General features: G+C 42.1%; 1 protein-coding gene across 1 annotated transcript in view; it reads left to right on the top strand.

Moving 5' to 3' along the window:
• Positions 1–26,016, top strand: part of LOC125466299 (vesicle-fusing ATPase) — a 223,030-nt gene that overhangs the window by 72,304 nt on the left and 124,710 nt on the right. Inside the window, exons 9-12 of the mRNA XM_048560618.2 lie at positions 3,311–3,510; positions 4,451–4,616; positions 6,023–6,097; positions 17,287–17,474. Of these exons, the coding sequence (XP_048416575.1) occupies positions 3,311–3,510; positions 4,451–4,616; positions 6,023–6,097; positions 17,287–17,474 (629 nt within the window). The remainder of the gene's footprint in view (positions 1–3,310; positions 3,511–4,450; positions 4,617–6,022; positions 6,098–17,286; positions 17,475–26,016) is intronic.

Below are 26,016 nucleotides of genomic sequence, written 5' to 3' on the forward strand. Positions count from 1 at the left end.
ATCGGGACATCATAAAAGTTCCTCACCTCCACAAGATTAGGGAAGGAGCGGTAGAGAGAATTGGGTGAATCTGATTGGATTGCTGTGAGATAATCTACAGATTTTATTAACCTCCATTGAGTCACGTTTCCAACTCTGTCCATAACTTATCAGAATTTTTGAGCTGTTTGTGCTAGTTGATCCACTGCATTAACTTGGGAGAAAAATCAATGCTGAAATGTTTGGTGTTTTTGCATTTCAATTTAAACTACACTGCAGAGATAGCTCCTTTCCATAGTGTAGGCTGTGTCAAAGTCAGTGAGTTAATAAATTGTAACTTTGTACCCAAGTCGTTGAAAGCATCTTCACACTGCGGTACACCAAGTTCTGTAGCGGGGTTGGCAATTTGTATATAATATCTTTGAAACTTACTTTTGGGTTTGTATTTTTAACACTGGATTTTGAGAGGATTTTTAATGAATTTCGTTCAAGTATTGTGAGTCTGAGGCAATGGGTAGTACATTTTTGAAATAAATCCAAGATCTTAAATAGTCAACAGGCCTGACAGCATTTCTGAAGAGAGAAGCAGAGTTGATGTTTCAAGTTCAATATGACCTTTTAGGAACTGGAGGGGGTGGATAATGATGAAGTGAGAGAATAGCAAGTTGTACAGGTGGTGAAGATGCTCAGAACAAAGGGCAAAAGGAGTGCCAATGACAAAGGTGTGAGACACAGATTATGTACTAATAGCAGAAAATAGGTCAGTTCTGTGAGGAAAGCCATACAACCAAAACTCTGGGATGGTGGTTGTTTGCAAATGTTTGTGATTTGAAGTTGTTGAACTTGAGTTGAGTAGTTGAGTCCTGATTGCTGTAATGTTCCTAAGTCACTTGCCAGTTCAATACAACATTTTGTGCTTTTGCTAACACATGTCTCAGACCTGCTTCAGCATTCGTGTCAAGCCCAATGCAAATTGCAGGAACAAGACCTCATTTGCCATTTAGGTGCATTACGGTAAGGTCATAACAGAGGATTATGTAGATCACCCAATTTGAGATAACAAGGTGTAGGGCTGAATGAACACAGCAGGCCAAGCAGCATCATAGGAGCAGGAAAGATTATCTATCCTACTACCTCTGATCACCCAATTTGAGTTGGTTTCACCAATGTAGAAGGCACTGAATGAAGTAGACGAGATTGAAAGAAGTTTCATTGCTTTGCCTGGAAGGTTTGTTTAGGACATTGGACAGGGAGGAAGGTGGCATCATCGGAATAGGTGTGGCTAGGAGAATGGAGTCCTTGCAGGAGGCAGTGTGTGAGGAAATGTGGTTAAGGTAACTATATGAATCAGTGCGTTTGTGATGGCTATTGAAGGACAGCCTGTCCACTGAAATGGAAACAGAGTGGAGGAGGAGAAGGGAAGAGTCAGAGATAGAACAGCTGAAAGTGAAAGAATTTGGAATTTGGGATCTAATGTCATGATTTTTGTTTTCCAGTTCTGATTGAGGGGGGGAAGCTGCATAGATTATGTCATCAGTGCATTTTAGAAAGAGTTGTGGCAAGGGGCCAAATTGGACTGGAATAAGGAACGTTCCATCTGACCTGGACTCATCCAAATACCCATGTCCATACCTATACTGATTTCTTTTACTTGGAGCAAGTGAAATGAGTTAAAGGAAAAGTTGCTCAAGGTGAGAACAAGTTTAGCCAGGCCAAGGAGGGATGAACACTGCTCTGGTCTCCTTTCAAGGAAGAAGTGAAGATCCTTGTGAATTTTTAGAAGGAGTTAGAATTGGGCAGTAGAGGATTGCAGAATCATAAGGTGGATAGCTGTGGAGGAAGTTCTCCAGAGCTGATTAGGTCAGTGACAATCTTGAAAACAAAAGCTTGACGTTCAGTGTGAAATAAAAACCAAAAGTGTTGGAGAAGCTCAGTAGGCCTGGTAGCATGAGTTGAATAAAACCAGAAGGTGCCTTCTCACACCTTCCTTCATCTAGTTTGTTTAATATAACCCTCGATTCCTTTCTTCTTCATGCATTGACTTAGTTTCCCCCAAATGCGTATACGATCTTGACTTGGCTTATCTTGTCATCAGCAGTTCCACATTCCAAACATACTCTCGATAAAGTAAGTTTTCTTGAGTTCACCATTTGACTTTTCTTGTGACCATTGTGTCTGGTTCCCACTGTAAAGGAAATGCCTCTTTCTTCTGGCTTAGCAAACAGTTTTCAAGTATGTCTACATCCACAGATCTCTGTTCCTTCAAACAATATATATAATTTTTTTGAAGGCACATGTAGCCTGTGTTATTAGTTGATGAATTGTTTGTACTTTTGAGTTTACAATAGAGAAAACAGGCCAGGCCACTAGTTTATTTTGGTTTCAGTTTAGAAGAATCAGGAGTCTAGTTCAGGAGAATATTTTCCACTTAGCAGAAGAGCCAAATTTTCAGTTCAGGATAATAGTAACCCTAGCAGAAGGGTTTTAGTCTAAAAGGCTTCCAAGTTGTAAGATTTCATATAAGTGTTTTAAAGTTGCCAGAACTGAGTTGAGATTTAGCCCGTCAGGATAGAAAGGAGATTCAGGTTGCCACAACTGGAAAGAAGTTATAAAACTGTCAGTGGTCCATGAAGGAGAACTGGAAAGATTTGAGATAAGTGACAACTCTCTGGCTTTGAGAGCCTGTAAAGCGTATTGCTAGCAAAATGTTTGTGACTTTGAGTTTGTTTGTAAAGATCTTTCTGAACTATCATGTTTTGTGTAACAAATATGTTCCTATGTTAAAGAACATAGGCAGCTTAATGTCAATTTGTTCAGTGATCATCACTCCAATAACATTGGCAAAAATTAAACCTGTGATCTATCAAACCAATTTCACTCTGGAATCTGACTTGACCTATGTTACCAAGTGCTGGGATCGTAACGCAGTATTGAAGTTCATTTGCAAATTTGCTCATTGCAAGTGTCTTCTCGTGGCAATTTTTTTTCTCCAGTTTATTTTCTGCTGTTTTGGTTTCAAGTCACTGAAATGAGCTTGCTTCCAATTCATTACTTTAATTGTTTTCTTCCTATCAATCTTTGCATGAAGCCCTATTGTTTTGTGATCACTGACTAGATAACATTCTCTTGTTTACACTAGATTTCATTACGAGATCCAGCTGTTTTTGAGTTATTTCACTTGGTACGTAAAGAAATTGTGTACTCATACAAACTTTGCTTTCTCTAGCCTTTTGCAGTTTAATAGGAATTGTTCAATAGCAATTTGCAGTGAGTGGCATTAGTTATCATACCTAATTCACTGTGCTCTAATGGAACTTTATCTTTCTCATAGGTTGTAAACACGTGAAAGGTATTCTGCTCTACGGCCCACCAGGATGTGGGAAAACCTTAATGGCCCGGCAAATTGGGAAAATGTTGAATGCTCGAGAACCAAAAGTTGTGAATGGCCCTGAAATCCTCAACAAATATGTGGGTGAATCTGAAGCAAACATCCGTAAACTCTTTGCGGATGCAGAGGAAGAGCAGAGGAGGGTGAGTATTGAGTCTTGGTGAATTGTAACTCTTCATTTTGTGTAGAAGTCATGATTGAGTGTTTTTAAAAAAAGGAGAACATTGCAATAGTATTTTCAGATGATGTAGATTGAAGTGAGTATTTGTCAGCAGAGATCCTCAGCATTTCTTAATTATGTACTGTTTCGTATCAAAAGTAAATAATACTATGAAAAAATTCTCTCTACATCATGTAACAATGGATAATTAAAATTTCTATTGAAATACAAAAGCATAGAGAGGCCAGAATTATTATACATTTTAAAATAGTCATAAATAAAGGCCTACTAAGTGTAACAATCCGGACTTAAGCTGGATTAGAACAAAAATAGACTTCCCAATAAACTTGTCAATGCAACTTTCAAGTGTTCAGTTTTATTTGCATTGTTATTTAGTAACATTCACAATACTAGGCCTTGGTCTTGTAGTGTTTGAAACTTGAAGTCATTTACATTTAAGCCACTGCTACCCGTGAGGGGGATGATGTGACATTGGGTGATTTCCAGGTGCATGAGGGATTTTCAGGGGTGGATTTTACAAACTCCTAAGAATTTGTGCATCCCATGTGCAGCATTTGTAGATGCACAATAGATCATTGAGTCTGTGGTAAGTGCCCTGCCATTCAAGTCTGTCATGTCAACTTCAGTCAAAATGGATTTTGAAGACCATTCTCTTTTTTTTTTAATTAGATCTGATTTAGTTGTATGTTGGTTGCTGTTTTGGACAATGGAGTTTCAGGTTGATGCATCTGTGTTGGATGAGAGCTACTTTTTTTGAAAAGGTCAGTCCTTGTCTGAACCAGTGTCGAGGCAGATCGCCAGGGTGAGGACAGATTTCCAGAACAATATCCACACTGTGGGTTTTAACTTCATACCAGTCACCTTTTTCATTCCAAAGGTTTATGTGGTTTGTCTTTTCACAGCTTGGGGCAAACAGCGGCCTACACATCATCATATTTGATGAAATAGATGCCATTTGCAAGCAAAGAGGGACCATGGCAGGTAGCACGGGTGTGCATGACACAGTTGTCAATCAGCTGCTTTCCAAAATAGATGGAGTGGAACAACTGAATAACATCCTTGTTATAGGTAAGTGCTGCGAACTGATCCATGTACCTTATAGCAGTGTGAGTATTTTCCATGATGGGAATGGAGCTGTGAAGCAGAAATTCTCCTGTTGCTTCCTTACTCCATCTACTCAGGATCTAATGGAATCCACACAGTACTGAATTGCTAAATATATATTATTTATTAGCAGTGAATTATCAGTTTTGTCATCTTCAGTATAGGTTTTTAGAATATTTAGGTACACCATCACTTCTGATTTTATTGGTGAGGATTAATTGATTGCCCTGTTAATTTTTTTTTTGTTGCCACAGCCTTTGGCCCGAATCTGCTTTGCATTTCAATGTTTGAATACCAATGTAGAATTTTATCCAGCGCCTTTTGAAAATGTTACGTACAGCATCAACTGCATTTGTCCACACAGGATGTAACTCGAATTTACTAATTAAATCATATAACCTTCCCTGACCCTTTGTAATTCTAATTTACTAGCATCATATTGAGTTGACTTGATTTATTGTCACATGTATCTTGTCATAAAATACAGTGAGAAGTGTTATATGGCGTCACCACTCTCTTGCGCCATCTTAAGACAGAAAAATATTCCAAAACATGAAATATAAAGGCAGAAGAATAAAGAAAGAAAGAAATGTTCAACTTGATACAAGTGTTAAGTGCTCCTCCATGGGCTTGGTGGCCCCCAGGCATGAGTCCCTTTGCTCCGCTGCTGCCGCTGGAATGAAAGTTGCCACTGTTTGGTGCCATCTCACCTCTGCTGACACCCTTGCTACCATGAGTCCATGCTGGGCCTCCCCAATGTAGATGCCACTGATGCTGCCAGACACTGCTTTTTCCCAAACTCTACTCCGCTGCTGCCATGAATTTGCTTCAGGCTCACCTCGCCAATGCACCCACTGCTGATGGCACAGGTTCTCCCATCAGGCCCAAACTCTCCTCAGCTGCCTGTTCCATGTATCTGTGCTGGACGCAGTGGCTGCCTGGAACCTGAAATCCCTCTGGCTCCGCTGTAAGTCTGTACTGGGGTCCACTAGCTGCCACCAATGCTGTTAGACTGATGAGCTCTTCAGGAAGTAAGTAAAATAAAAGAAAGCAAAAGTAAAAAGAATTGAAAAGAAAAGTGAACTAGCCCCAATTCAAGAACAGTTAGTAATGGGGAATGAATTGGCGGTGATGTTCACCTTCCCAAGAGCAAACAAAAAAGTAAAACTAGCTGTATTGGCTTTAATATCCAATTTTTATTAAATTTATTAGCCAAACAACAACGGTCAGTACGGTACACATGTGCCAACAAGCTAGTTTGCACTTGCTCAGTGGTTACTATTAAGATTTTTTTTTGATTTTTGTTTTCATCTTTTTAATCCAAACTCTGTTGAAAGTGGTTTTAATATAAGTGTTACAACAATTTCTAGGCATGACAAACCGACCAGACTTGATTGATGAAGCTCTCCTTCGACCTGGCCGATTGGAAGTCAAAATGGAAATTGGTAAGCTTTGCCCCACTAGCAGATGCTTTTTAATCTCCTTGTTGTGAATGTGTCTTGATCGTTTGCTCAGCGTCCAACAGTTGTTTTAGAGCAAACATCTGAATAACATTTAAAATATATTTGGATTTAGAATAATTGAATCGCAACAGTATGGAAGCAGGCCATTTGGCCCATCGGGTCCACACTGACCATCGGAAGAGCATCCCACCCAGACCGCCACCTCCCCTATTCCTGTAACCCTACATTTCCCATTAGACATAAGAGCCGAAATTAGGCCATTCACCCCATTGAATCTGCTCTGCCATTCAATCGTGGCTGATAAGTTCCTCAACCCTATTTTCCTGCTTTCCTCCTGAACCCTAGTTCCTCTTGATAATCAAGAACTTATCTATCTCGGTCTTAAACGTACTCAATGACCTGGCCTCCCCAGCCACCTTTGGCAGTGAATTCCATAGATTCACCACTGTCTGGCTGAAGGAGTTTCTTCTTACCTCCGTTCTAAAAGTCTTCCCTTTACTCCAAGGCTGTGCCCACGGGTCCTAGCATCTCCTACCAATGGAAACATCTTCCCAACATTCATTCTATCCAGGCCATTTAGTATTCTAAGTTTCAGTGTCCTTCTAAATTCCATTGAGTATAGTCCCAGAGTCCTCAAACGTTCCTCATATGTTAAGCTTTTCATTCCTGGGACCATTCTCGTGAACCTCCTCTGAACCCACTCCAGGGCCAGTACATATTTCCTGAGATATGGGGCCCAAAACTGCACACAGTACTCCAAATGTAGCCTGACCAGAGCCTTCTCAGGCCTCAGTAGTACATCCCTGCTTTTATATTCAAGCCCTCTCAAAGTAAATGCTAACGTTGCATTTGCCTTCCTGACAACTGACTCAACCTGCAAATTTACCTTGAGAGAAGCCTGGACTAGAACTCCAATGTCTCTTTGCACTTCAAACTTTTGAATTTTCTTCCCATTTAGAAAACAGTCCATGCTTTTACTCCTCTTAACAAAATGCATGACCTCTCACTTTCCATCTACCACATCTTTGCCCATTCTCCTGACCTATCCAAACTGTTCTGCAGCCTCCCTACCTCCTCAGTACTACCCGTCCCTCCACCTATCTTTGTATGGTCAGCAAACTTAGCCAGAATGCCCACAGCTCCTTCATCTAGATCGTTAATGTATAAAGTGAAAAGTTGTGGTCCCAAAACTGACCCTTGTCGAACACCACTTGCCACCAGCTGCAATCCTGAGAAAGACTCTTTTATCCTTACGCTCTGCTTTCTGCCAGATAGCCATTCTTCTATCCATGCCAGCACCTTGCCTCTAACACCATGGGCCCTTATCTTTCTCAGCAACCTCCTGTGGGGCACCTTGTCAAAGGCCTTTCGGAAGTCTAGGTAGATAATATCCATTGGCTCTCCTTAGTCGACCCTACTTGCTACTTCCTCAAAGAGTTCTAACAAATTTGTCCGGCATGACCTTCCCTTGAGGAAACCATGCTGACTTTGCCCTACTTTACTATACACTTGCAAACATTCAGAAATCTCATCCTTTATGACGGACTCTAAAATCTTACTCATGACTGAGGTTAGTCTAATTGGCCTGTAATTTTCCATCTTTTGTCTTACTCCCTTTTTAAAATGGGGTGTCACGTTAATGATATTCCACTCCCCTGGGACCCTCCCTGATTCTAGCGACTCCTGAAAGATCACTAATGCTTGCATTATCTCGTCAGCTATCTCCTTTAGAACTCTGGGGTGTAGTTCATCTAGTCCAGGTGATTTATCCACCTTCAGGCCAGTCAGTTTTACTAGCACCTTTTCCTTGGTGATGGTCACAATACTCAGCTCAGCCCCCTGACTCTCTTGAATTTTTGGCAGATTACTGATGTCTTCCACTGTGAAGACTGACGCAAAGTAATTATTCAGTTTCTCAGCCATTTCCTTGTCCTCCTCTAATATCTCTCCACTGTCATTTTCCAGTGGTCTAATGTCCACATTTGGCTGTCTTTTTCCCTTGACGTATTTAGAGAAACTCTTACAGTTTTCATTTATACTCCTGGCTAACTTAACCTCATTTTAATCTTCTCCGTCCTTATTTTTTTTTGGTTGCTTTCTGCTGGTCTTTGTATGCTTCCCAATCCTCTGGTTTCCCACTGCCCTTTGCCACATTATTTGCTTTCTCTTTTCCTTTTATGCTATCCCTGACTTCCTCAGTCGCATATGGTTACCTCGTCCTCTCTGTGCCATGCTGCTTTTTCCTCAGCATGAATTTTAGCTGCTTCTCCTGAATTACTCTCTCAGACTTCTGTCGCTATTCCAGTGTCTTTCCTGCTTGGCTCTTCTTCCAATTCTGCCCAGCTCCTCCCTCATACCTCTGTAGTCGCCTTTATTCAGCTGTAATACTGTTACCTCTGATTCTAACTTCTCCCTCTCAAATTGTAGAATAAATTCTGTCATCCTGTGATTCTGCCTCCCAAGGATACCTTTTACCTTAAGCTCCCTGAACCATTCTGTCTTGTTGCACAATGCTAAATCCAGTATTGCCTGTTCCCTTGTATCAGTGATAATGAGAACTGCAGATGCTGGAGAATCCAAGATAATGAAATGTGAGGCTGGATGAACACAGCAGGCCCAGCAGCATCTCAGGAGCATAAAAGCTGACGTTTCGGGCCTAGACCCTTCATCAGAGAGGGGGATGGGGTGAGGGTTCTGGAATAAATAGGGAGAGAGGGGGAGGCGGACCGAAGATGGAGAGAAAAGAAGATAGGTGGAGAGGAGAGTATAGGTGGGGAGGTAGGGAGGGGATAGGTCAGTCCAGGGAAGACGGACAGGTCAAGGAGGTGGGATGAGGTTAGTAGGTAGGAGATGGAGCTGCGGCTTGGGGTGGGAGGAAGGTTTGGGTGAGAGGAAGAACAGGTTAGGGAGGCAGAGACAGGCTGGACTGGTTTTGGGATGCAGTGGGTGGAGGAGAAGAGCTGGGCTGGTTGTGTGGTGCAGTGGGGGGAGGGGACGAACTGGGGCTGGTTTTGGGATGCAGTGGGAGAAGGGGAGATTTTGAAGCTGGTGAAGTCCACATTGATAACATTAGGCTGCAGGGTTCCCAAGCGGAATATGAGTTGCTGTTCCTGCAACCTTCGGGTGGCATCATTGTGGCACTGCAGGAGGCCCATGATGGACATGTCATCTGAAGAATGGGAGCGGAAGTGGAAATGGTTCGCGACTGGGAGGTGCAGTTGTTTATTGCTAACCGAGCGGAGGTGTTCTGCAAAGCGATTCCCAAGCCTCCGCTTGGGGAAACCAAAAAACCGCATCCCAAAACCAGCCCAGTTCGTCCCCTCCCCCCACTGCACCACACAACCAGCCCAGCTCTTCCCCTCCACCCACCCAAAATCAGCCCAACCTGTCTCTGCTTCCCTAACCTGTTCTTCCTCTCACCCATCCCTTCCTCCCACCCCAAGCCGCACCTCCATCTCCTACCTACTAACCTCATCCCACCTCCTTGACCTGTCAGTCTTCCCTGGACTGACCTATCCCCTCCCTACCTCCCCACCTGTACTCTCCTCTCCACCTATCTTCTTTTCTCTCCATCTTCGGTCCGCCTCCCCCTCTCTCCCTATTTATTCCAGAACCCTTACCCCATCCCCCTCTCTGATGAAGGGTCTAGGCCCGAAACGTCAGCTTTTGTGCTCCTGAGATGCTGCTGGGCCTGCTGTGTTCATTCAGCCTCACATTTCATTATCTTGCCTGTTCCCTTGTGGGGTCTACTGCGAGCTGCTCCAAAAAGCCATCTCGTAGACATTTCACAGACTCCTTTTCTTGCAATCCACTACCAACATGATTTTCCGAGTCTAGTGCTTATTGAAATCCCCCGTAATCTCTGTGACTTTGCCTTTCTTACACACTTTTACTGTTTCCTGGTGTACCTTGCACCCCAGCTCTTGACTACTGTTTGGAGGCCTGTACACAACTCCAACTATTTTTTTTAACCTTTTGCAGTTCCTCACTTCTACCCACACAGATTCTACACCATCTGACCCTACTTTGTTTCTTCCTTTTTATTTAATTTCATTTGTCACTAATAAGGCAACCCACCCCCTTGGCCCACCAGCTTATCTTTTTTGATAGGATGGTATATGCTTGGATATTCAGTTCCCAATCTTGATTCCCTTGCAGCCATGTCTCCATGATGCCTGCCAATTTCGATCTGCGCCACAAGCTCATTTACCTTATTCTTTATACTGCATGCATTCAGATATAGCACCTTCAGTCCTGTATTAACCCTGCCTCCTCTTATTCATTCGTTTTTCCAGTGTTTGATTGCTAGCCCTTTACAAACACTCAATCCTATTTATGTCTGTCTTGGAGACTTTAATAATCTCTCCTGAGTTCTCCTTCCCCGTCACTTCTTCATATTTTTCCACGTGGTTGAATCCACCGCTACACATGTTAACTTGCTGCTTTGTTTCCCACTGGGGCAAGTTTCAGCATTCCCTTATTCCCCTACTTTCTAGTTTAATGTTCTGTTGACCAGCCTATCTACCCTATTTGCTTGAACATTGATCCCAACTCCATTCAGGTGGAGACCGTCCCAACAGTACAGATCCTTCCTGTTCCAATACTGATGCCAGTGCCCTGTGAAAAAGAACCCCTCTTTCCTGCACCACTCTTTTAGCCATGTGTCTACTTCCCTTATTCTCATGTCCCTATGCCAAATAGCGTGTGGCTCGGGCAGTAGGGCCTGTTCTTTAATTTGGTTCCTAGCTTCCATGGTTAATCCACCTAGCCTGCACATCGCAGGTCACAGTGGGGCAATTTAGCGTGGCCAATCGACCTAACCTTCACACGTCTGGACTGTGGGAGGAAACTGGTGCACCCCAAGGAAACACATGAGGATAATGTGCAAACACCACACAGTCAGCCACCTGAGGCTGGAATCAAACCTGGGCCCCTGGTGCTATGAGGCAGCAATGCTGACCGCTGAACCACTGTGCTGCCCTATGAAGACTTTGGTAACATGTTTAAGTAAGTAAACCTAAAAGAGTCACAGCAATCCACAGTACAGAAGAAGGTCCATTGCATCTGTGCCAGTTAAAACAACCACCTAACTATTTTAATCCCAATTTTCATTTCACCCATAGCCCTGGCGTTGCAAGTGCACATCTTTAATGCCACTAAAATGTTATGAGGGTTTTTGCTTCTACCATCCTTTTAGACAGTGAATTCCAGATTCTAACCACCTTCTGGGTGAAAACGTTTATCCTCTCATCCCCTTAGCTTAAATTTTATGCCCCCTGGTCTGATCCCTCAATCGAGGGAAATGTTTCTTCCTATTCACCCTATCTATGCCCGCGACAATTTTATACATCTCAGTAATGCTCCCCCTCAATCCCCTTTGCTGTAAGGAAAATAACCCCAGTTTGCCAATCTCCCGTCGTAACCAAAACTTTCCAGGTTAGTCAAATCTTGGTAAGTCTCCTCTATGCTGTCTCCAGTGTTCTCATATCTGTCTTATAATGTGAGCAAACTCTAGTTGTGGTCTAACCAACATGGTATACAGTTTCAGCATAACTCTCCTGCTCTTAAACTCTGTGTCTTGACTAATAAAGGCAAATGCATCGTATGCTTTCTTATTCACCTGTCCTGATTACTTAAGGGACCAGTGCACATGCACACTGATCCTCAGTGCTTCCCATGATCGTACCGTTCATCATGTAATTTCTTGTCATGTTTTTCCTGCCCAAGTGCAATACCTTGCATTATCCAATTGATGTGTTGATGGAGAACCATTGTTCCCAGCTCTAAGCACATGGAACCAGTTTCACCATATTCTGTTGCCATTACGGAACCCCACAACGTGTGAGAGCCGCATAATGTACCTTGTACTTGCCAACCTCAGCAGAACCTGTCAAAAATACCCTATGTTTATTTTCCAACTTTTTTGTTAACAAAAATGTTGATACCTCCCATCGTTGATTTGCAAAGTGATAATTGTGTTCAACTCAAATGGGCCAGAGAAATTTGATGCTCCTGACTGTTATGAAAGACAAATTACCCTTCTTTGTCTGAAGACATTGAGGTGGAGTAGTGGAGGACAGAGAAAATCTTCGAAGAAATGTTTATAGGTTTACATGTATCACTTGGAGTTGAGCTATTTGCAGCTTTCCCTGCTCTGGCTTTTCTTTGGGCACAGAGTCAATGAGTGGATGACCTTTCGGCTCATCGTTGTTTCTGATTAAAATTGTCAATAAGCTGACAAAATGTTGTATGCAATATGTAACAAGTAACAAAAAGGATACTGTTCGTTTTTAATGAGTTATTGTAACTGCTGTTTGATTTTAACTTATCTTTGGCACCAAGCTCTTCCTGGCATGGTTAACCAAGGAAGTTCACTTATTGGGAAAATTTAATTTTCCCACAAAGTTTTTGTTGGCTAAAGTTGTACAGCTATGCTACAAAGGTTTCTTATCAGGTGCTGTGTGTAAATTTATAAGCAAGTTTTAGAATGTTCAATTCTTTCTCTGATGTTCCCGATGAGTCTTTATACCCTTCACAAACATTTCAATAAGCAAGATGGCTGAAATAGCAAAATCTGAAATGTGTTGCACAGTTGGCTTTGACGTCTATGTTACTTTATTGTAGGGATACATACTGAAGACACTAATTGTAAAAGCTAATTACAGCAGATCCGAGCAAAGCATTTGAAAATCTTGAATTAAACTTAACAAGCAAACTGCCAATTTAGTCATTTTAAAATTGAATATAGTCTGTACAGAAATCTCTCCTCGGTGAATCTAAACTTGCAAATTGCAACAAAGCTGCACAAGTTCAACTGATAGCATGAATTAGGCTCTGGTTTTGAGTGCCTTATCACTGAGCACATAATCCAGTCTGGCAGATGTAGTAGCAGAGAAGTACTACATGGCTGGAGCCATTGCTGCTCAATATGGTGTTGAGTTAAGTTTGCTTGGTCAGCAGTAGATGTTATAAACTCAATTCTTCAAATCATAGCAACATATTTCCTTCAACTAATATCGTTCTATTAAATCAGAAATGATCAACTATTTTAACACTGTGTGAGGCTGGATGAACACAGCAGGCCAAAGTTGACTTTTCGGGTTGAGACCCTTTTTCTGAAGTATCTCAACCCGAAACGTCCACTTTCCTGCTCCTCTGATGCTGCTTGGCCTGCTGTGTTCATCCAGCTTCACACCGTGTTATCTCAGATTCTCCAGCATCGGCATTTCCTATCTCTGATCAACTGTTTTGTGGCTTTAATGAAGCACAGCTGATCTGTTTATCTGCAGTTACTGCACTTTGTAAAACTAAAACATTTGGAAAGACACTGTAATGTATAAATTCAAAGAATTCAGTGTTTATGCTGGTTGATCTTTTGTGGTTTGCAAAGGACATAGTTTGTGGAAGAATTACATTATATTAAGTACCACACTTCTATCTCCTCACACAAAATATGCATCACTTGGTAGACAGTTCAAGATAATAATTGTTATGACTGACTTAGGAGGAGTAAAATGATTCCTTCCCTTGTTCCAGTCCTCCAATGGTCACTATAAAGTTGGAACATAGCTCAGTTTTAGAAACAAGGGAACCAGGTTTCTTTAGTGTCCAATAAAGAACCTGCTTATTGCAAACAAATTTACTCAAGCAAAGACTATTAACGTAGCTTAAACGTTATGTGAGTACGTGGAACTAGGTGCGATAGGGACAACTGGACAGCCGGTTTGCAATGCAAAGTAATACCGACGGTGTGGGTTCAATTCCTGCACTGGGTGAGGTTACTATGAATGATTCTCCTTGTCAACCTCTCTTCTCACTTGACATGTGATGATTCGCAAGTGTAACCACCACCAGTCACCTCTCTAATGAGAGAGCAGTCCCAGTAGGACTGTGGTCTCTTTACCTCCTGTGTGCGACCCTAACCCTGCTTGAAAATTAGCACAGGTGCACACACTTCCAAGTTTCAGAAAAAAAATATAAAAACGCTTCAGAGTATTTTCTTAGAAGCACATGAAAGTTAAAATTGGAAGAATCATTCACAGATTGTCCAAAATCTTGTTCTGTAGCTGTAGTCACTTTGGCACTCGCATCTTTCTGGTTATGGGGCTGGTTTGACTTTACTGGAGACAGTGATGTAGATTTTAAGTCCTCCGCGTTAGCGACACTCCTGTTGTGGTGATAAAACCTTCTAGAGGATTTTTAATTTACACATTGAGAAACATTTTGGATGAAAGAAAGACTAGGACAAACGTTGTTGCTCCAATCAAGTTATTTCTCTACGCTTGCTTTCATAGCCATTGATGGGTTGCGACAACAAACTGGGTCGTGAGAGCTCACTATGAAAGTATTGTAGAACTGTGTAACCCCAGATGAGCAACTTATGTTCTTTGCAAATGCACCATTTCTCCCTGGTCCACTTTTTTGCGAAGCACTCATTCCTAAAGCCCCGGGTATAGGTATATCCAGTCAATGATGTTCTAAATTCATATTTTAGAAAACACATCTTCATAACCAATTGCTTTCTCTTCCTAGCTCAAACAACAATTAGTTGTCGTTGAACAAGCCTGTGGAATATGGAAGTCAGTGTAATTTTCTGCTGCCTTGAGTGTTGTAGGTAATGGCAAGAAAGTTTGGAAAATATTAGGCAAATAGACAAATCCCTTTGGGGTTTCAGCAGAGAGTTCTGAATCTCACTAATGAATGGTGACTGTCTTATGTTCATGTATTTGCATGTCACTGATTTAAACTTACCTCATTCTATGCATCACCTAATTCTATACCCCTTATCCAAGATATGAGGTGGTGGCAGTTCCTGACTTAAAAGCCATAGTGATTACCAAATTTTTTTTTCGGGTTCTGTGCCTGTACTTGGCACCTTGTTCTGCTGAAAATGGTGAAAAACGACCTGATGCAGAAATTTTCATACATAACTAACTTTTTCTCATTTAATGCCCTTTGTTGAGTATTTATGCTCCATATTTAACATTGGAAAAACACCAAATATTTTTCCAGGCATAGTAGATATCAGTATATTTGAAAAGCTGCTAGCTGATTCAGTGTCTAAGTAGCTAATGTATTCAATAGTTCTTCAGGATGCCTGCTCATACAAGTTAAAACCCTGAAGTTCCTTGCCTGACTGAGTGTATTTTCACTTGTAAGTAATGTAAGAAATGTGGAATAATCGATGCGTAAGTTGCTATCAGCCCAGCAGTTAAGATGACACAGTAGGTTTAAAGTGTCATTGAAGCAAGACTTCAGGGCACATCATGAGACTTTTTGCTCTCACTTCAGTGTATTGTGAAGTTCTGAAACTTATATGTTGAATCTCATTCAATATTTATATGCTCAGGACGTCCAAGACAGCATACCCTCTGATATGTATTTGTGGCAGAGAGCTTCGACATGGACACGTATAAATCAAAGAGAGCTACCTACCCTCTAGTGAGGGAAGCATTGGGAGCACATAGAAACATTGAAAATAGTAGCAGGAGTTGGCCATTCAATATTTAAGCCCGCTCCACCATCCAACATGATCATTGTGCATCATCCAACTCGGTACAATATTTCCTCTTTCTGTCTATACCTTTTAATCCCTTTAACCCCTCTTTGTCAAAAACATTGTTTTGAAATCATTCTCCATCAGAGAATTCTTCGCAGGCTCACAACTCTCTGACCAATGAAATTTTCCCACATTCCAGTCCTAAATGGCCTAATGCATAACTTAAGATTGAGCCCTGTGATTACCTGGAACATTGTTTTTGTGTTTATCCTGTCTCGTCCCCGTTCAACTTCAGTAGGTTTCTCATTCTTCTAAATGCGAGTGAATGTATTGTTCAGTCTCCTTTTAATCTGTCAGTCTTGTTATCTCAGGAATCAACCTGTTAAGCCTTTTTTGCAGGCCCTCCAAAGCTAGAATACCCTTAGTTAGATAAGGAGACCAAACAGCATACAATATTCTAGGTGCGGTTTTACTAAAGTCATATACAATTGCTGCAAAACATCACACCTCATGTCAGGGTAGCACGGTGGTACAGTAGTACAAGGAGAGGGCAGGGGATGGGGTTGGGTGGGATGCTCTTTGGAAACTTGATGTAGACTCAACGGGCCGAATGGCTGCCTCTACACCCTGGGTTCTGTGATCCTAAGTACTCAAATGCCTTTACTGTAAAGGCCAACAGACTATTTGCTGCTTCGACCACCTGCATCTGCTTGCTTACTTTGAGTGCACAAGGACACCCAGGTCTCGTTGCACCATGTGTTTGCCTGCTCATTTAATTTAACCAAAACGTATCTTTCTCACACCTCACCTTCCCACCCAGCTTTATGTCATCTACAAACTTTGAGATGTAACATTTAATTTCCTCATCTAAATATATTTGATATATTTTGGAAGTAGTCAGTATCCAAGCACTAAACCTGATGTACCCCACTGCCATAAGGTAAAAGATTTATTTATTCCTGCTCTTGGTTTTGTGTCTGCCAACCAGGGTCCCTAATGTTAGTTACTTGAAGACAAACTGCAGTTTTGCATGAAAAATGGGGTGGTTTTGGTTGAGTAAATTGCACGTCCGGCGCAAACCCATGCGTGTCTTATTTTGTTTAATCTGAGAGCTGGTTGAATCCTATAATAGTCACCATGTTGTTTAATGGCCAGCTGCAAAAAGGTTTTTCAGCTATAGGAAGGGAACAACTTATTTTCTCGCCCTGCATGCTTTGTTTGATAATCTTCATTGATGGCAGGGTTGTTGAACGCATGTAGATGTATCCCACCTGTAGGGAAGTTGTATATTGGAAAACTAAGAGATTCCTCGGTGGTCATTACCTGCTAATTTTCCAATTGTAAGTATATCTGTATGAGATGGAATCATTATTATCCAAATAGCTACCTTACAAAGGAATCCACAAAGTTGCTTAGTTATAGGAGAAGGACATAGTCACAACAGATGACATCTTGATGCCATCATTCACAACCACTTCTGATAAAGCTATGAAATCAGTGGCTATCTTTTAGATAATGTTTTGAGATAAATAAGAAACAATAAAGATCATGTTTTGAGGAAAGGAAGTTTGACAAATTATTAGTAGGCTTGTGGATTTTCATGCTGGAATAAATTTTGCTGGTTTTGTAGATGTGCCTATTTGTTTCTGCTATTCTTTTTGCTCTCTGTCAGGCTTGCCAGATGAGAAGGGGAGGGTGCAAATTCTGAATATTCATACAGCAAGAATGCGAGAGCACAATCTGCTGAGTGATGATGTCGACGTTCTTGAACTCGCCCAAGAGACAAAGAATTTCAGTGGTGCTGAGCTGGAGGGGCTAGTGAGAGCTGCTCAGTCAACAGCAATGAACCGACATATAAAGGTAAGCAAGGACATTTCTGGGCTCAGTGCCAATTAGTTAAGTTGTATTACTGTTGCATGGCTAGCTGAACCAGAAATAAAACATCTGCCACCGTCTGCAGTCCTCAAATCAAAGCTTGAACACCCCATCTCTGCAGATCACCTTGTGACCCAGCTTCCTCTTAATCTTTGAACAGGTTATTTCGTCCCAAATCTGTGCCCATCTTGTCTGGAACTCTACACCTGAATATCTCTAAATCAAGTTTTTCCTCATGCTACTCTGTTGAAATGGCCTTTACGAACTTCACAAATCACATTATGTGTAAATTTAACCAAGGTAAACCATACTTCTGCCTCCATGACTTGTCAGCAGCTTTTGAGATGAGTCACTAAACCATTTTCCTCCAGTGCCTCCATTCCATATTCAGCTGGATGGGATTTCATGTGCCTGATTTCAGTCTTTAAAATTGTAGCCAGAGAACAATTTGCAATGGATGGATTTCCTCACTCCTGCACAGTTATTTTGATATCCCTGCAGGTCTATCCTTGACCCCTCCCTAATTCTCATCAAAATATTGCTGTGTGACGATAACATTCAAAAACCCATCAGTTTTCAAGTATATGCCAAGAGAAACCAACTCAACTTCACCACATCTTTCAATTCCTCTGTTGTCTCTTAAGTTGTTAAACTCCTTATCCAAACATCCGCTCTGGATGAGCAGAAATTTCTGCCGATTGCCTATTGGGAAGCCATTGTCTTTGTTTCCTGCCACATGTACTGCACCCTGTCTCGCTGTCTGAGGTTGAATCAGATAGCTTACAACCTTGATGCTACGTACCCCTGTCACCACTTTCAAATTTCATGACATCATCCAGCTCAATTCTGTCTCAGCTCATCTGTTGCTGAAGGCCTTATTTATGCCTTTGTTATCTCTAGACTTGACTTTACAGATATATCCTTGGCTTCTGTCTCTCAGTTGAGACCAACTTCTGTGCTGTTTATTCTGAAAACTTGGGAAAAGGAGATACACATGAAGGAAAATACAGAAACCTAGAACAAAGCCTGTTTGAGGAGTGCCTGACCTGACAGACAGGATAAAACACCAAAGTATGGAATGTTTCCTGAAAATCCAGAATGGTTGACCACTGAGTTCTTTAACCTCACCCCTCCCTAGCTATCTGTATTGATTTAGTCTTGCTTCTTGACCATCCCTGATTTTTGTTGCTCCACTTTTTGGTGACTGTGCCTTCAGCTGCCTTGATTCTGAACTGTAGAATTCCATCCCATCTCTGACCTCTTTACATCACTTTCTTCCACTTAGACTTTGTTAACGTTAGATTCAACATGATTTTGTGAAAGAGGAATGGTGTTTTATTTGATTTCAGAGTCGTTTGAAGAAATAACATTGAGGACAAATAAAGGTTCCAGGGATTTGTCCGTCTTTAATTCCATTTATTTCTTTATTACTGATGTCCTACTTACATTAATTTTACTCTATCCTTGTTCCTGCTCCACTATTAATTTCCTTGGGACTTCCACCCTCCTTTCCTCCTTTTATACTGCAAATGCTGAGGCAACAGTGTCATAACAATATCTCGAGGGAAAGCAAAGGTCATCATGGAGGAGGATACACCGGAGTGAGCGCTTGGACACAGCCCTGTTTCACTATTTTCTTCACTCTAAAACTGTCGAAAGTGGTTCCTTCCAATTGTACAGTACAATGAATGCTTATCATGGACGGAGCAGATGCAATTGAGGAGTTTTGATGGAGTGCCAATTTTTACCACACTCTTGCAGAGCCTTTCCCTGCTGATTGTGCTAGGTGGTTTAGTGAGCTAGACAAAAATAAATTAGAGATATACCTGTTTCCCGCATTTCTCGTGTAGCTGGTTTTGGAAAGGATTCTGGCTGTGGTAGATTTAGCAGCACAGAAATCACGCTGTACCCCTCAGTCTGCAAGGAGATGGAATCTTTTAAGCATGTCTCTACCAAAAACCTACCCCATGACATGGAGTGAGATGCCCCTGTAGTTTTTGTAATCCCTTGTGTTGCCTTTTCATTTTTATTAATATAGTGTGCCAAATTTTGCATCTCTATTTTAACATATTTTTCAGTAGAGAAGGTAAATGTCTAAAGGTGTGGCAGTGCCATTGAAATTCCCTGTTTGAGTTGTTCAGCTGGGATTTCACCATTGCCAGGTCTCTTTGTTTGCAAAGCAGTCCATGATCATCTTGAGCTCAAGTGATGAGTGTTCTTCAGTTAATTAATTTATACAGGAAGTTGTTGCTGAGAGTCAAGTGTAGAATGGAAATTGCCAGTCTCATAGGAATACAGCTCACATAGTATTAGGCCTAGTGGGGTGTCTTTTTAATCCATTCAGTAATTCTTTCACCATCTGCTAACTAATGTTGGTGCACATGCACATATGTTGACCGTGCTTCCATCAAATGACAGTCATTGTGAAACGAGTTGCTACCAGTGACACAATTGTTGTTTCTGTTGGCTTTTGTTATGAAGTCTTCATAATACTCACGTTCGTCTACATTGCCCTTTTCGTGCCAGTAAGTATAATTAACCTCACAAACTGAGCTTGTTATGGCTGATATGGTTTGTTGTAGAGCGGCAATATTGACATTAACCTTCTGTACCTCAGAATCAATCAGGGTTGTTCTGCATATACTTGTTGTGGAGTGTGATATTGCTCATGCCAAGGTTCTGATATTTAAAGGGTTGCTTTCTTTGTTTGCTACAAAGCATAGGCATAGTATAAGAGGTACAGACTTGCCTAGCATCCGTATACCCCTCATGTCCTTGTGGGCTGGTATCCGGAAGAAAGATGACATCTAGTCTGATACAGGAGTTGCCTGAAGATATTAACTTGAGGGAGAAAGCGACCATCAGGATTCTACTCTGTACTTCTAACAGCTTTACTCACTGAGCCATCAACTCTTGCTGTTGACGTTGAAAGGCACTGACTAAGCAGGATGTGTTGTTCTCCTCCAGGGTCCCTGAAGTTCAATCCGGGCAAATGCAAGGTGATGCATTTTGGAAGATCTAATTCAAGAGCAAACTATACAGGAAATGGAAAAGTCCTGGGGAAAATTGATGTTCAGAGAGATCTGGGTGTTCAGGTCCATTGTTCCCTGAAGGTGACAACTAGAGATCAATAGAGTGGCCAAGAAAGCATACAGCTTGCTTTCCTTCATTGGACCGGGTATTGAGTACAAGAGTTGGCAGGTCATGTTACAGTTGTGTAAGACTTTGGTTCAGCCACATTTAGAGTACTGCGTACAGTTCTGATCACCAGATTAACAAAAGGATGTGGATGCTTTGGAGAGGGTGCAGAGGAGGTTGACCAGGATGCTGCCTGGTATGGAGGGCACTAGCTATTTTCATTAGAAAGACAGAGATTGAGGGGGCACCTGATTGAGGTCTACAAAATCATGAGGGGTATCGACAAGGTGGATAGCAAGAAGCTTTTTCCCAGAGCGGGGGACTCAATTACAAGGGGTCATGAGTTTAAAGTGAGAGGAGGAAACTTTGTGGGAGATATGCATGGAAAGTTCTTTACATAGAGGGTGATGGGTGCCTGGAACGCGTTGCCAGGGGAGGTGGTAGATGCAGGCACAATATTGTCTTTTAAGACGTATCTGGACAGGTACATGGATGGGCAGGGAGCAAAAGGATACAGACCTTTAGAAAATAGATGACAGATTTATACAGCGGATCTCGATCGGCGCAGGCTTGGAGGCCAAAGGGCCTGTTCCTGTGCTGTAATTTTCTTTGTTCTCAAACCAAGTGTGGCAACAAACACACCACCTCCAGTACTTAGCTGTGAAACTCGGCCTACCCACCAAGCCCGCTTGATTGAGCCTTGCCTCAACAAGCTAAATTTAAGTTAAATCCCCTCAGCAATTCACTCTTGAAGGAAAATCCAGACTTCAATATTAAACTACCTTAGTAAGCCCAGTTAAGACCCCCTGCTAAAACCCTTTCTCAATAGCACCTTATTTTTGCACAAATCCTCCCACAGTTTCCCCTCTGAAATATTAAATCACTCAGTCTCCCAACAAATCTTTCACTACAGCTCTAAATCTTCACAAAATGGCCCACCACAGTAGAACAAGCAATACCCCCACAAAGAATTTTTCTCAAAAGGTCTAAATCTCCCAAATATAACACACAGAACATAGAACATAGAACAGTACAGCACAGAACAGGCCCTTCAGCCGACAATGTTACGCCGACCATTGATCCTCATGTATGCACCCTCAAATTTCTGTGAAGATATGCATGTCCAGCAGTCTCTTAAATGACCCCAATGACCTTGCTTCCACAACTGCTGCTGGCAACGCATTCCATGCTCTCACAACTCTCTGTGTAAAGAACCCGCCTCTGACATCCCCTCTATACATTCCTCCAACCAGCTTAAAACTATGACCCCTCGTGCTAGCCATTTCTGCCCTGGGAAATAGTCTCTGGCTATCGACTCTATCTATGCCTCTCATTATCTTGTATACCTCAATTAGGTCCCCTCTCCTCCTCCTTTTCTCCAATGAAAAGAGACCGAGCTCAGTCAACCTCTCTTCATAAGATAAGCCCTCCAGTCCAGGCAGCATCCTGGTAAACCTTCTCTGAACCCTCTCCAAAGCATCCACATCTTTCCTATAATAGGGCGCCCAGAACTGGACGCAGTATTCCAAGTGCGGTCTAACCAAAGTTTTATAGAGCTGCAACAAGATCTCACGACTCTTAAACTCAATCCCCCTGTTAATGAAAGCCAAAACACCATATGCTTTCTTAACAACCCTGTCCACTTGGGTGGCCATTTTAAGGAATCTATGTATCTGCACACCAAGATCCCTCTGTTCCTCCACACTGCCAAGAATCCTATCCTTAATCCTGTACTCAGCTTTCAAATTCGACCTTCCAAAATGCATCACCTTTCATTTATCCAGGTTGAACTCCATCTGCCACCTCTCAGCCTATCTCTGCATCCTGTCAATGTCCCGCTGCAGCCCACAACAGTCCTCTATACTGTCAACGACACCTCCAACCTTTGTGTCGTCTGCAAACTTGCTGACCCATCCTTCAATCCCCTCATCCAAGTCATTAATAAAAATTACAAACAGTAGAGGCCCAAGGACAGAGCCCTGTGGAACTCCGCTCACCACTGACTTCCAGGCAGAATATTTTCCTTCTACTACCACTCGCTGTCTTCTGTTGGCCAGCCAATTCTGTATCCAGACAGCCAAGTTCCCTTGTGTCCCATTCCTCCTGACCTTCTGAATGAGCCTACCATGGGGAACCTTATCAAATGCCTTGCTGAAGTCCATATACACCACATCCACAGCTCGACCCTCATCAACTTTTCTAGTCACATCCTCAAAGAACTCGATAAGGTTTGTGAGGCATGACCTGCCCCTCACAAAGCCGTGTTGACTGCATTTGATCAAGCCATGCTCTTCCAGATGGTCATAAATCCTATCCCTCAGAATCCTTTCTAACACCTTGCAGACGACAGACGTGAGACTTACTGGTCTGTAATTGCCGGGGATTTCTCTATTTCCTTTCTTGAAGAGAGGAATTACATTTGCCTCTCTCCAGTCCTCAGGTACGACTCCAATGGAGAGCGAGGATGCAAAGATCCTCGCAAGTGGCAAAGCAATTGCATTTCTCGCTTCCCAAAGCAGCCGAGGACAAATCTGGTCTGGGCCTGGCGACTTGTCAATCTTAATGTTTGACAAAATTTTCAGCACATCAGCTTCCTCTATCTCTATCCTTTCCAGCGTGCACACCTGCTCTTCAAAGGTTTCATTCACTACAAAGTTCGTTTCTTTCGTAAAGACAGAAGCAAAAAACTCATTTAGGGCTTCCCCTACCACCTCAGACTCCACACACAAGTTCCCTATGCTATCCCTGATCGGCCCTAATACCTTGCCACAACAAAATTTCTCATGATTAAGTAGGGGATCCTCATTATGACATTATATTTACCCAATTAGCCTGTCACTCAGTGCTGGAATATCAGGCCAGAAAACATCCCATACCACCTGAGACCGGAGATGGCCCCATTTAGACAGTGGTATGAGGTGAATAGCTCCCTGTGTTGCTGTAAAGAAGGTCCCCTCATTACACCAGTTGGTGGCTTCCAGGGACAAGCCAAACTAATACTACCTTGTGGTTTCCAACCATCGCCACACTGCTAGGCCCTGGCTCTTCTAGCAAACATCCAGAAACGTCCTGCTTATAAAAAGCAGCTGACACCTGCACTTGATATGAGCCTGAAGGCGCATGGGAACAGTGATTACCCCAAGCAGTAGTGGATGATCAGACCTCATTTATGTAGATTTTGGCAGCATGTTGTTTGCCCATCTGTTTTGGGTCTTTGGCATTCTACCAAACTGACAGTTTCATGATTCCTGACTGCCAGGTTAAATTGTTCAGTAATACTCAACGTTGACATGAATGTAAAGTTAGCAGAATTGGAACTTTTTTTTATGCAAAGGACTTTCTGACCTTCATTGGGACTTCCTTTTATTTTCCAAATTAATAACTGGAGGCTGAACTCAGGTTCTGGCAATTAGTTTCTTGTCTTAGCAGCATTTTCCATGTCTAAAAGTTATTTTTTCTCACAATGTAGATGCTTTAGATTACAGCAGTTCCATTGTGCTTGTTTCAGGTTTATTTTTCTCTCTGCATGCCCTCCATCTCCTTCCATCTTCTTCCCCACTTTCCCCTTCTGATTGGATCAAGTGTCCTGCTTTCCTGGTGAGGCCCTTACACAATGACCTTAAATTTTTTATGTTGTATACAAAAATGACTGTCACCAAACAAAACTGTTTTACACGACTGTCCTTGTGTATGTTGGATTTACATATATCCAAAATATTCTTTCCCATTTTATTGAGCCCTGCATTTATCTAAACTGGGATTGGCAAAAATCGTGGAATTGTACAAGACTAAACAGCAGTAATGTCGTGACTCTTGCAGGAAATAAGTGTCAGAGATGAGTCCAATTTAATTTAATTCCTTGATTGTTTACTAATCAAGGTACTAATTAGCACCAGAGACCTGCTTTTAACTGATGCAGTGATAATGCGTTAGACAGATCAGCTGGCTGGATGTCTGGTGTGCGATGCAATGTTAAACCGACAGCACTGGCTTAAGTTTTGCATCAGCTGAGGTAACCATGAAGGTCCTGTCTTCTCAATGTCTTGTCACTTGATTCATTGTGACCCTCAGGTTAACCTATCATCAATTGTCTCTCTCTAAAGAGGCAGCAGCCTTTGGTCCTCTGTGACCACTGTCACTTTACTTTAACTGATGGACTAGTTGCTACAGTTATAATTTTGACTGACAATTTCGATCATACCATGATTTTAAGGGAGTTAACTTTGGCTCTGCAGTAGCAGTGTGGCCTGAATGAGAAGACTGCATGGTTTGTTTTTACTCCTGGAGACTTGAGCGTATATTTCATGTTTGAAGGGCTGTTGAATTGTAGTCGTCATACTCTGTCTGGGGCAAAAGGTACAGATTTAAGTCACACCTGCCCCAGAAGTTTGTCATAACGTATCTGACCAAGTTGGTTTAAAAAATACCTAAATATCAGATTAGCTGTTTTGATCCTGAAAGAGTAATGAAAAGCGATGCTGCAGTTTGTTTACGAGTAGGCAGTATATTAAGCACTGTAAATCCTAAATACTTCAGATGCAATATTGTCTTTTAGGATGTATCTGGCCAGTTTAACAGTGTCATTGGTTAAAAATTTGAGCTTCAGCCCAGTAGATGGAGAAGGCAGCAAACAGAGGCTGAGTGGCAGAATTAAGGGAAGTGACAGAAATCTCAGACTTGTTTCAGAACTGTTTAATTAAGTGTCAAGGTTTAGTGAGGAGATTGAAAGGGGAGGGCTGAATACCTGGAATTTATAGAGCCGTAGAGATATACAGCACAGAAACAGACTCTTTAGTCCAACTCGTCCATGCGGACCAGATATCCTAAATAAATCTTGTCCCATTTGCCAACATTTACCAAGATCCCTCTAAGCCCTTCCTAGTCATATATCCAGCTAGATGCCTTTTAAATGTTGTAATTGTACCAGCCTCAGCCACTTCCTCTGGCAGCTCATTTCATGCATGCACCACCCTCCGCGTGAAAAAGTTGCCCCTTAGGTTCCTTCTAAATCATTCCCCTCTCCCCTTCACCCCTCGAGTTTTGGACTCCCCTACTGTGGGGAAAAGACCTTGTCTGTTTATCCTATCCATGCCCCTTGTGACCATATAAACTTCTGTAAGGTCACCCCTCAGTTTCTGATCTTCCAGGGAAAATAATCTCTGCCTTTTCAGCTGTTTCCGAGAGCTCAAACCCTCCAACCCTGGCAACATCCTTGTCAATCTTTTCTGAACCTTTCACATTTCATTGCATTCTCCCACAGCAAAGAGATCAGAATTGCATGCACTATTCCAACAGTAGCCTAACCAATGCCCTGTATAGTTGCAACATGACCTCCCAACTCCAATACTCAATGTACTGACCAATAAAGGCAAGCATAGCAAATGTCTTT

The sequence above is a fragment of the Stegostoma tigrinum genome, chromosome 31, assembly GCF_030684315.1.
Source record: "Stegostoma tigrinum isolate sSteTig4 chromosome 31, sSteTig4.hap1, whole genome shotgun sequence".
In the NCBI taxonomy this organism is placed as follows: domain Eukaryota; kingdom Metazoa; phylum Chordata; class Chondrichthyes; order Orectolobiformes; family Stegostomatidae; genus Stegostoma; species Stegostoma tigrinum.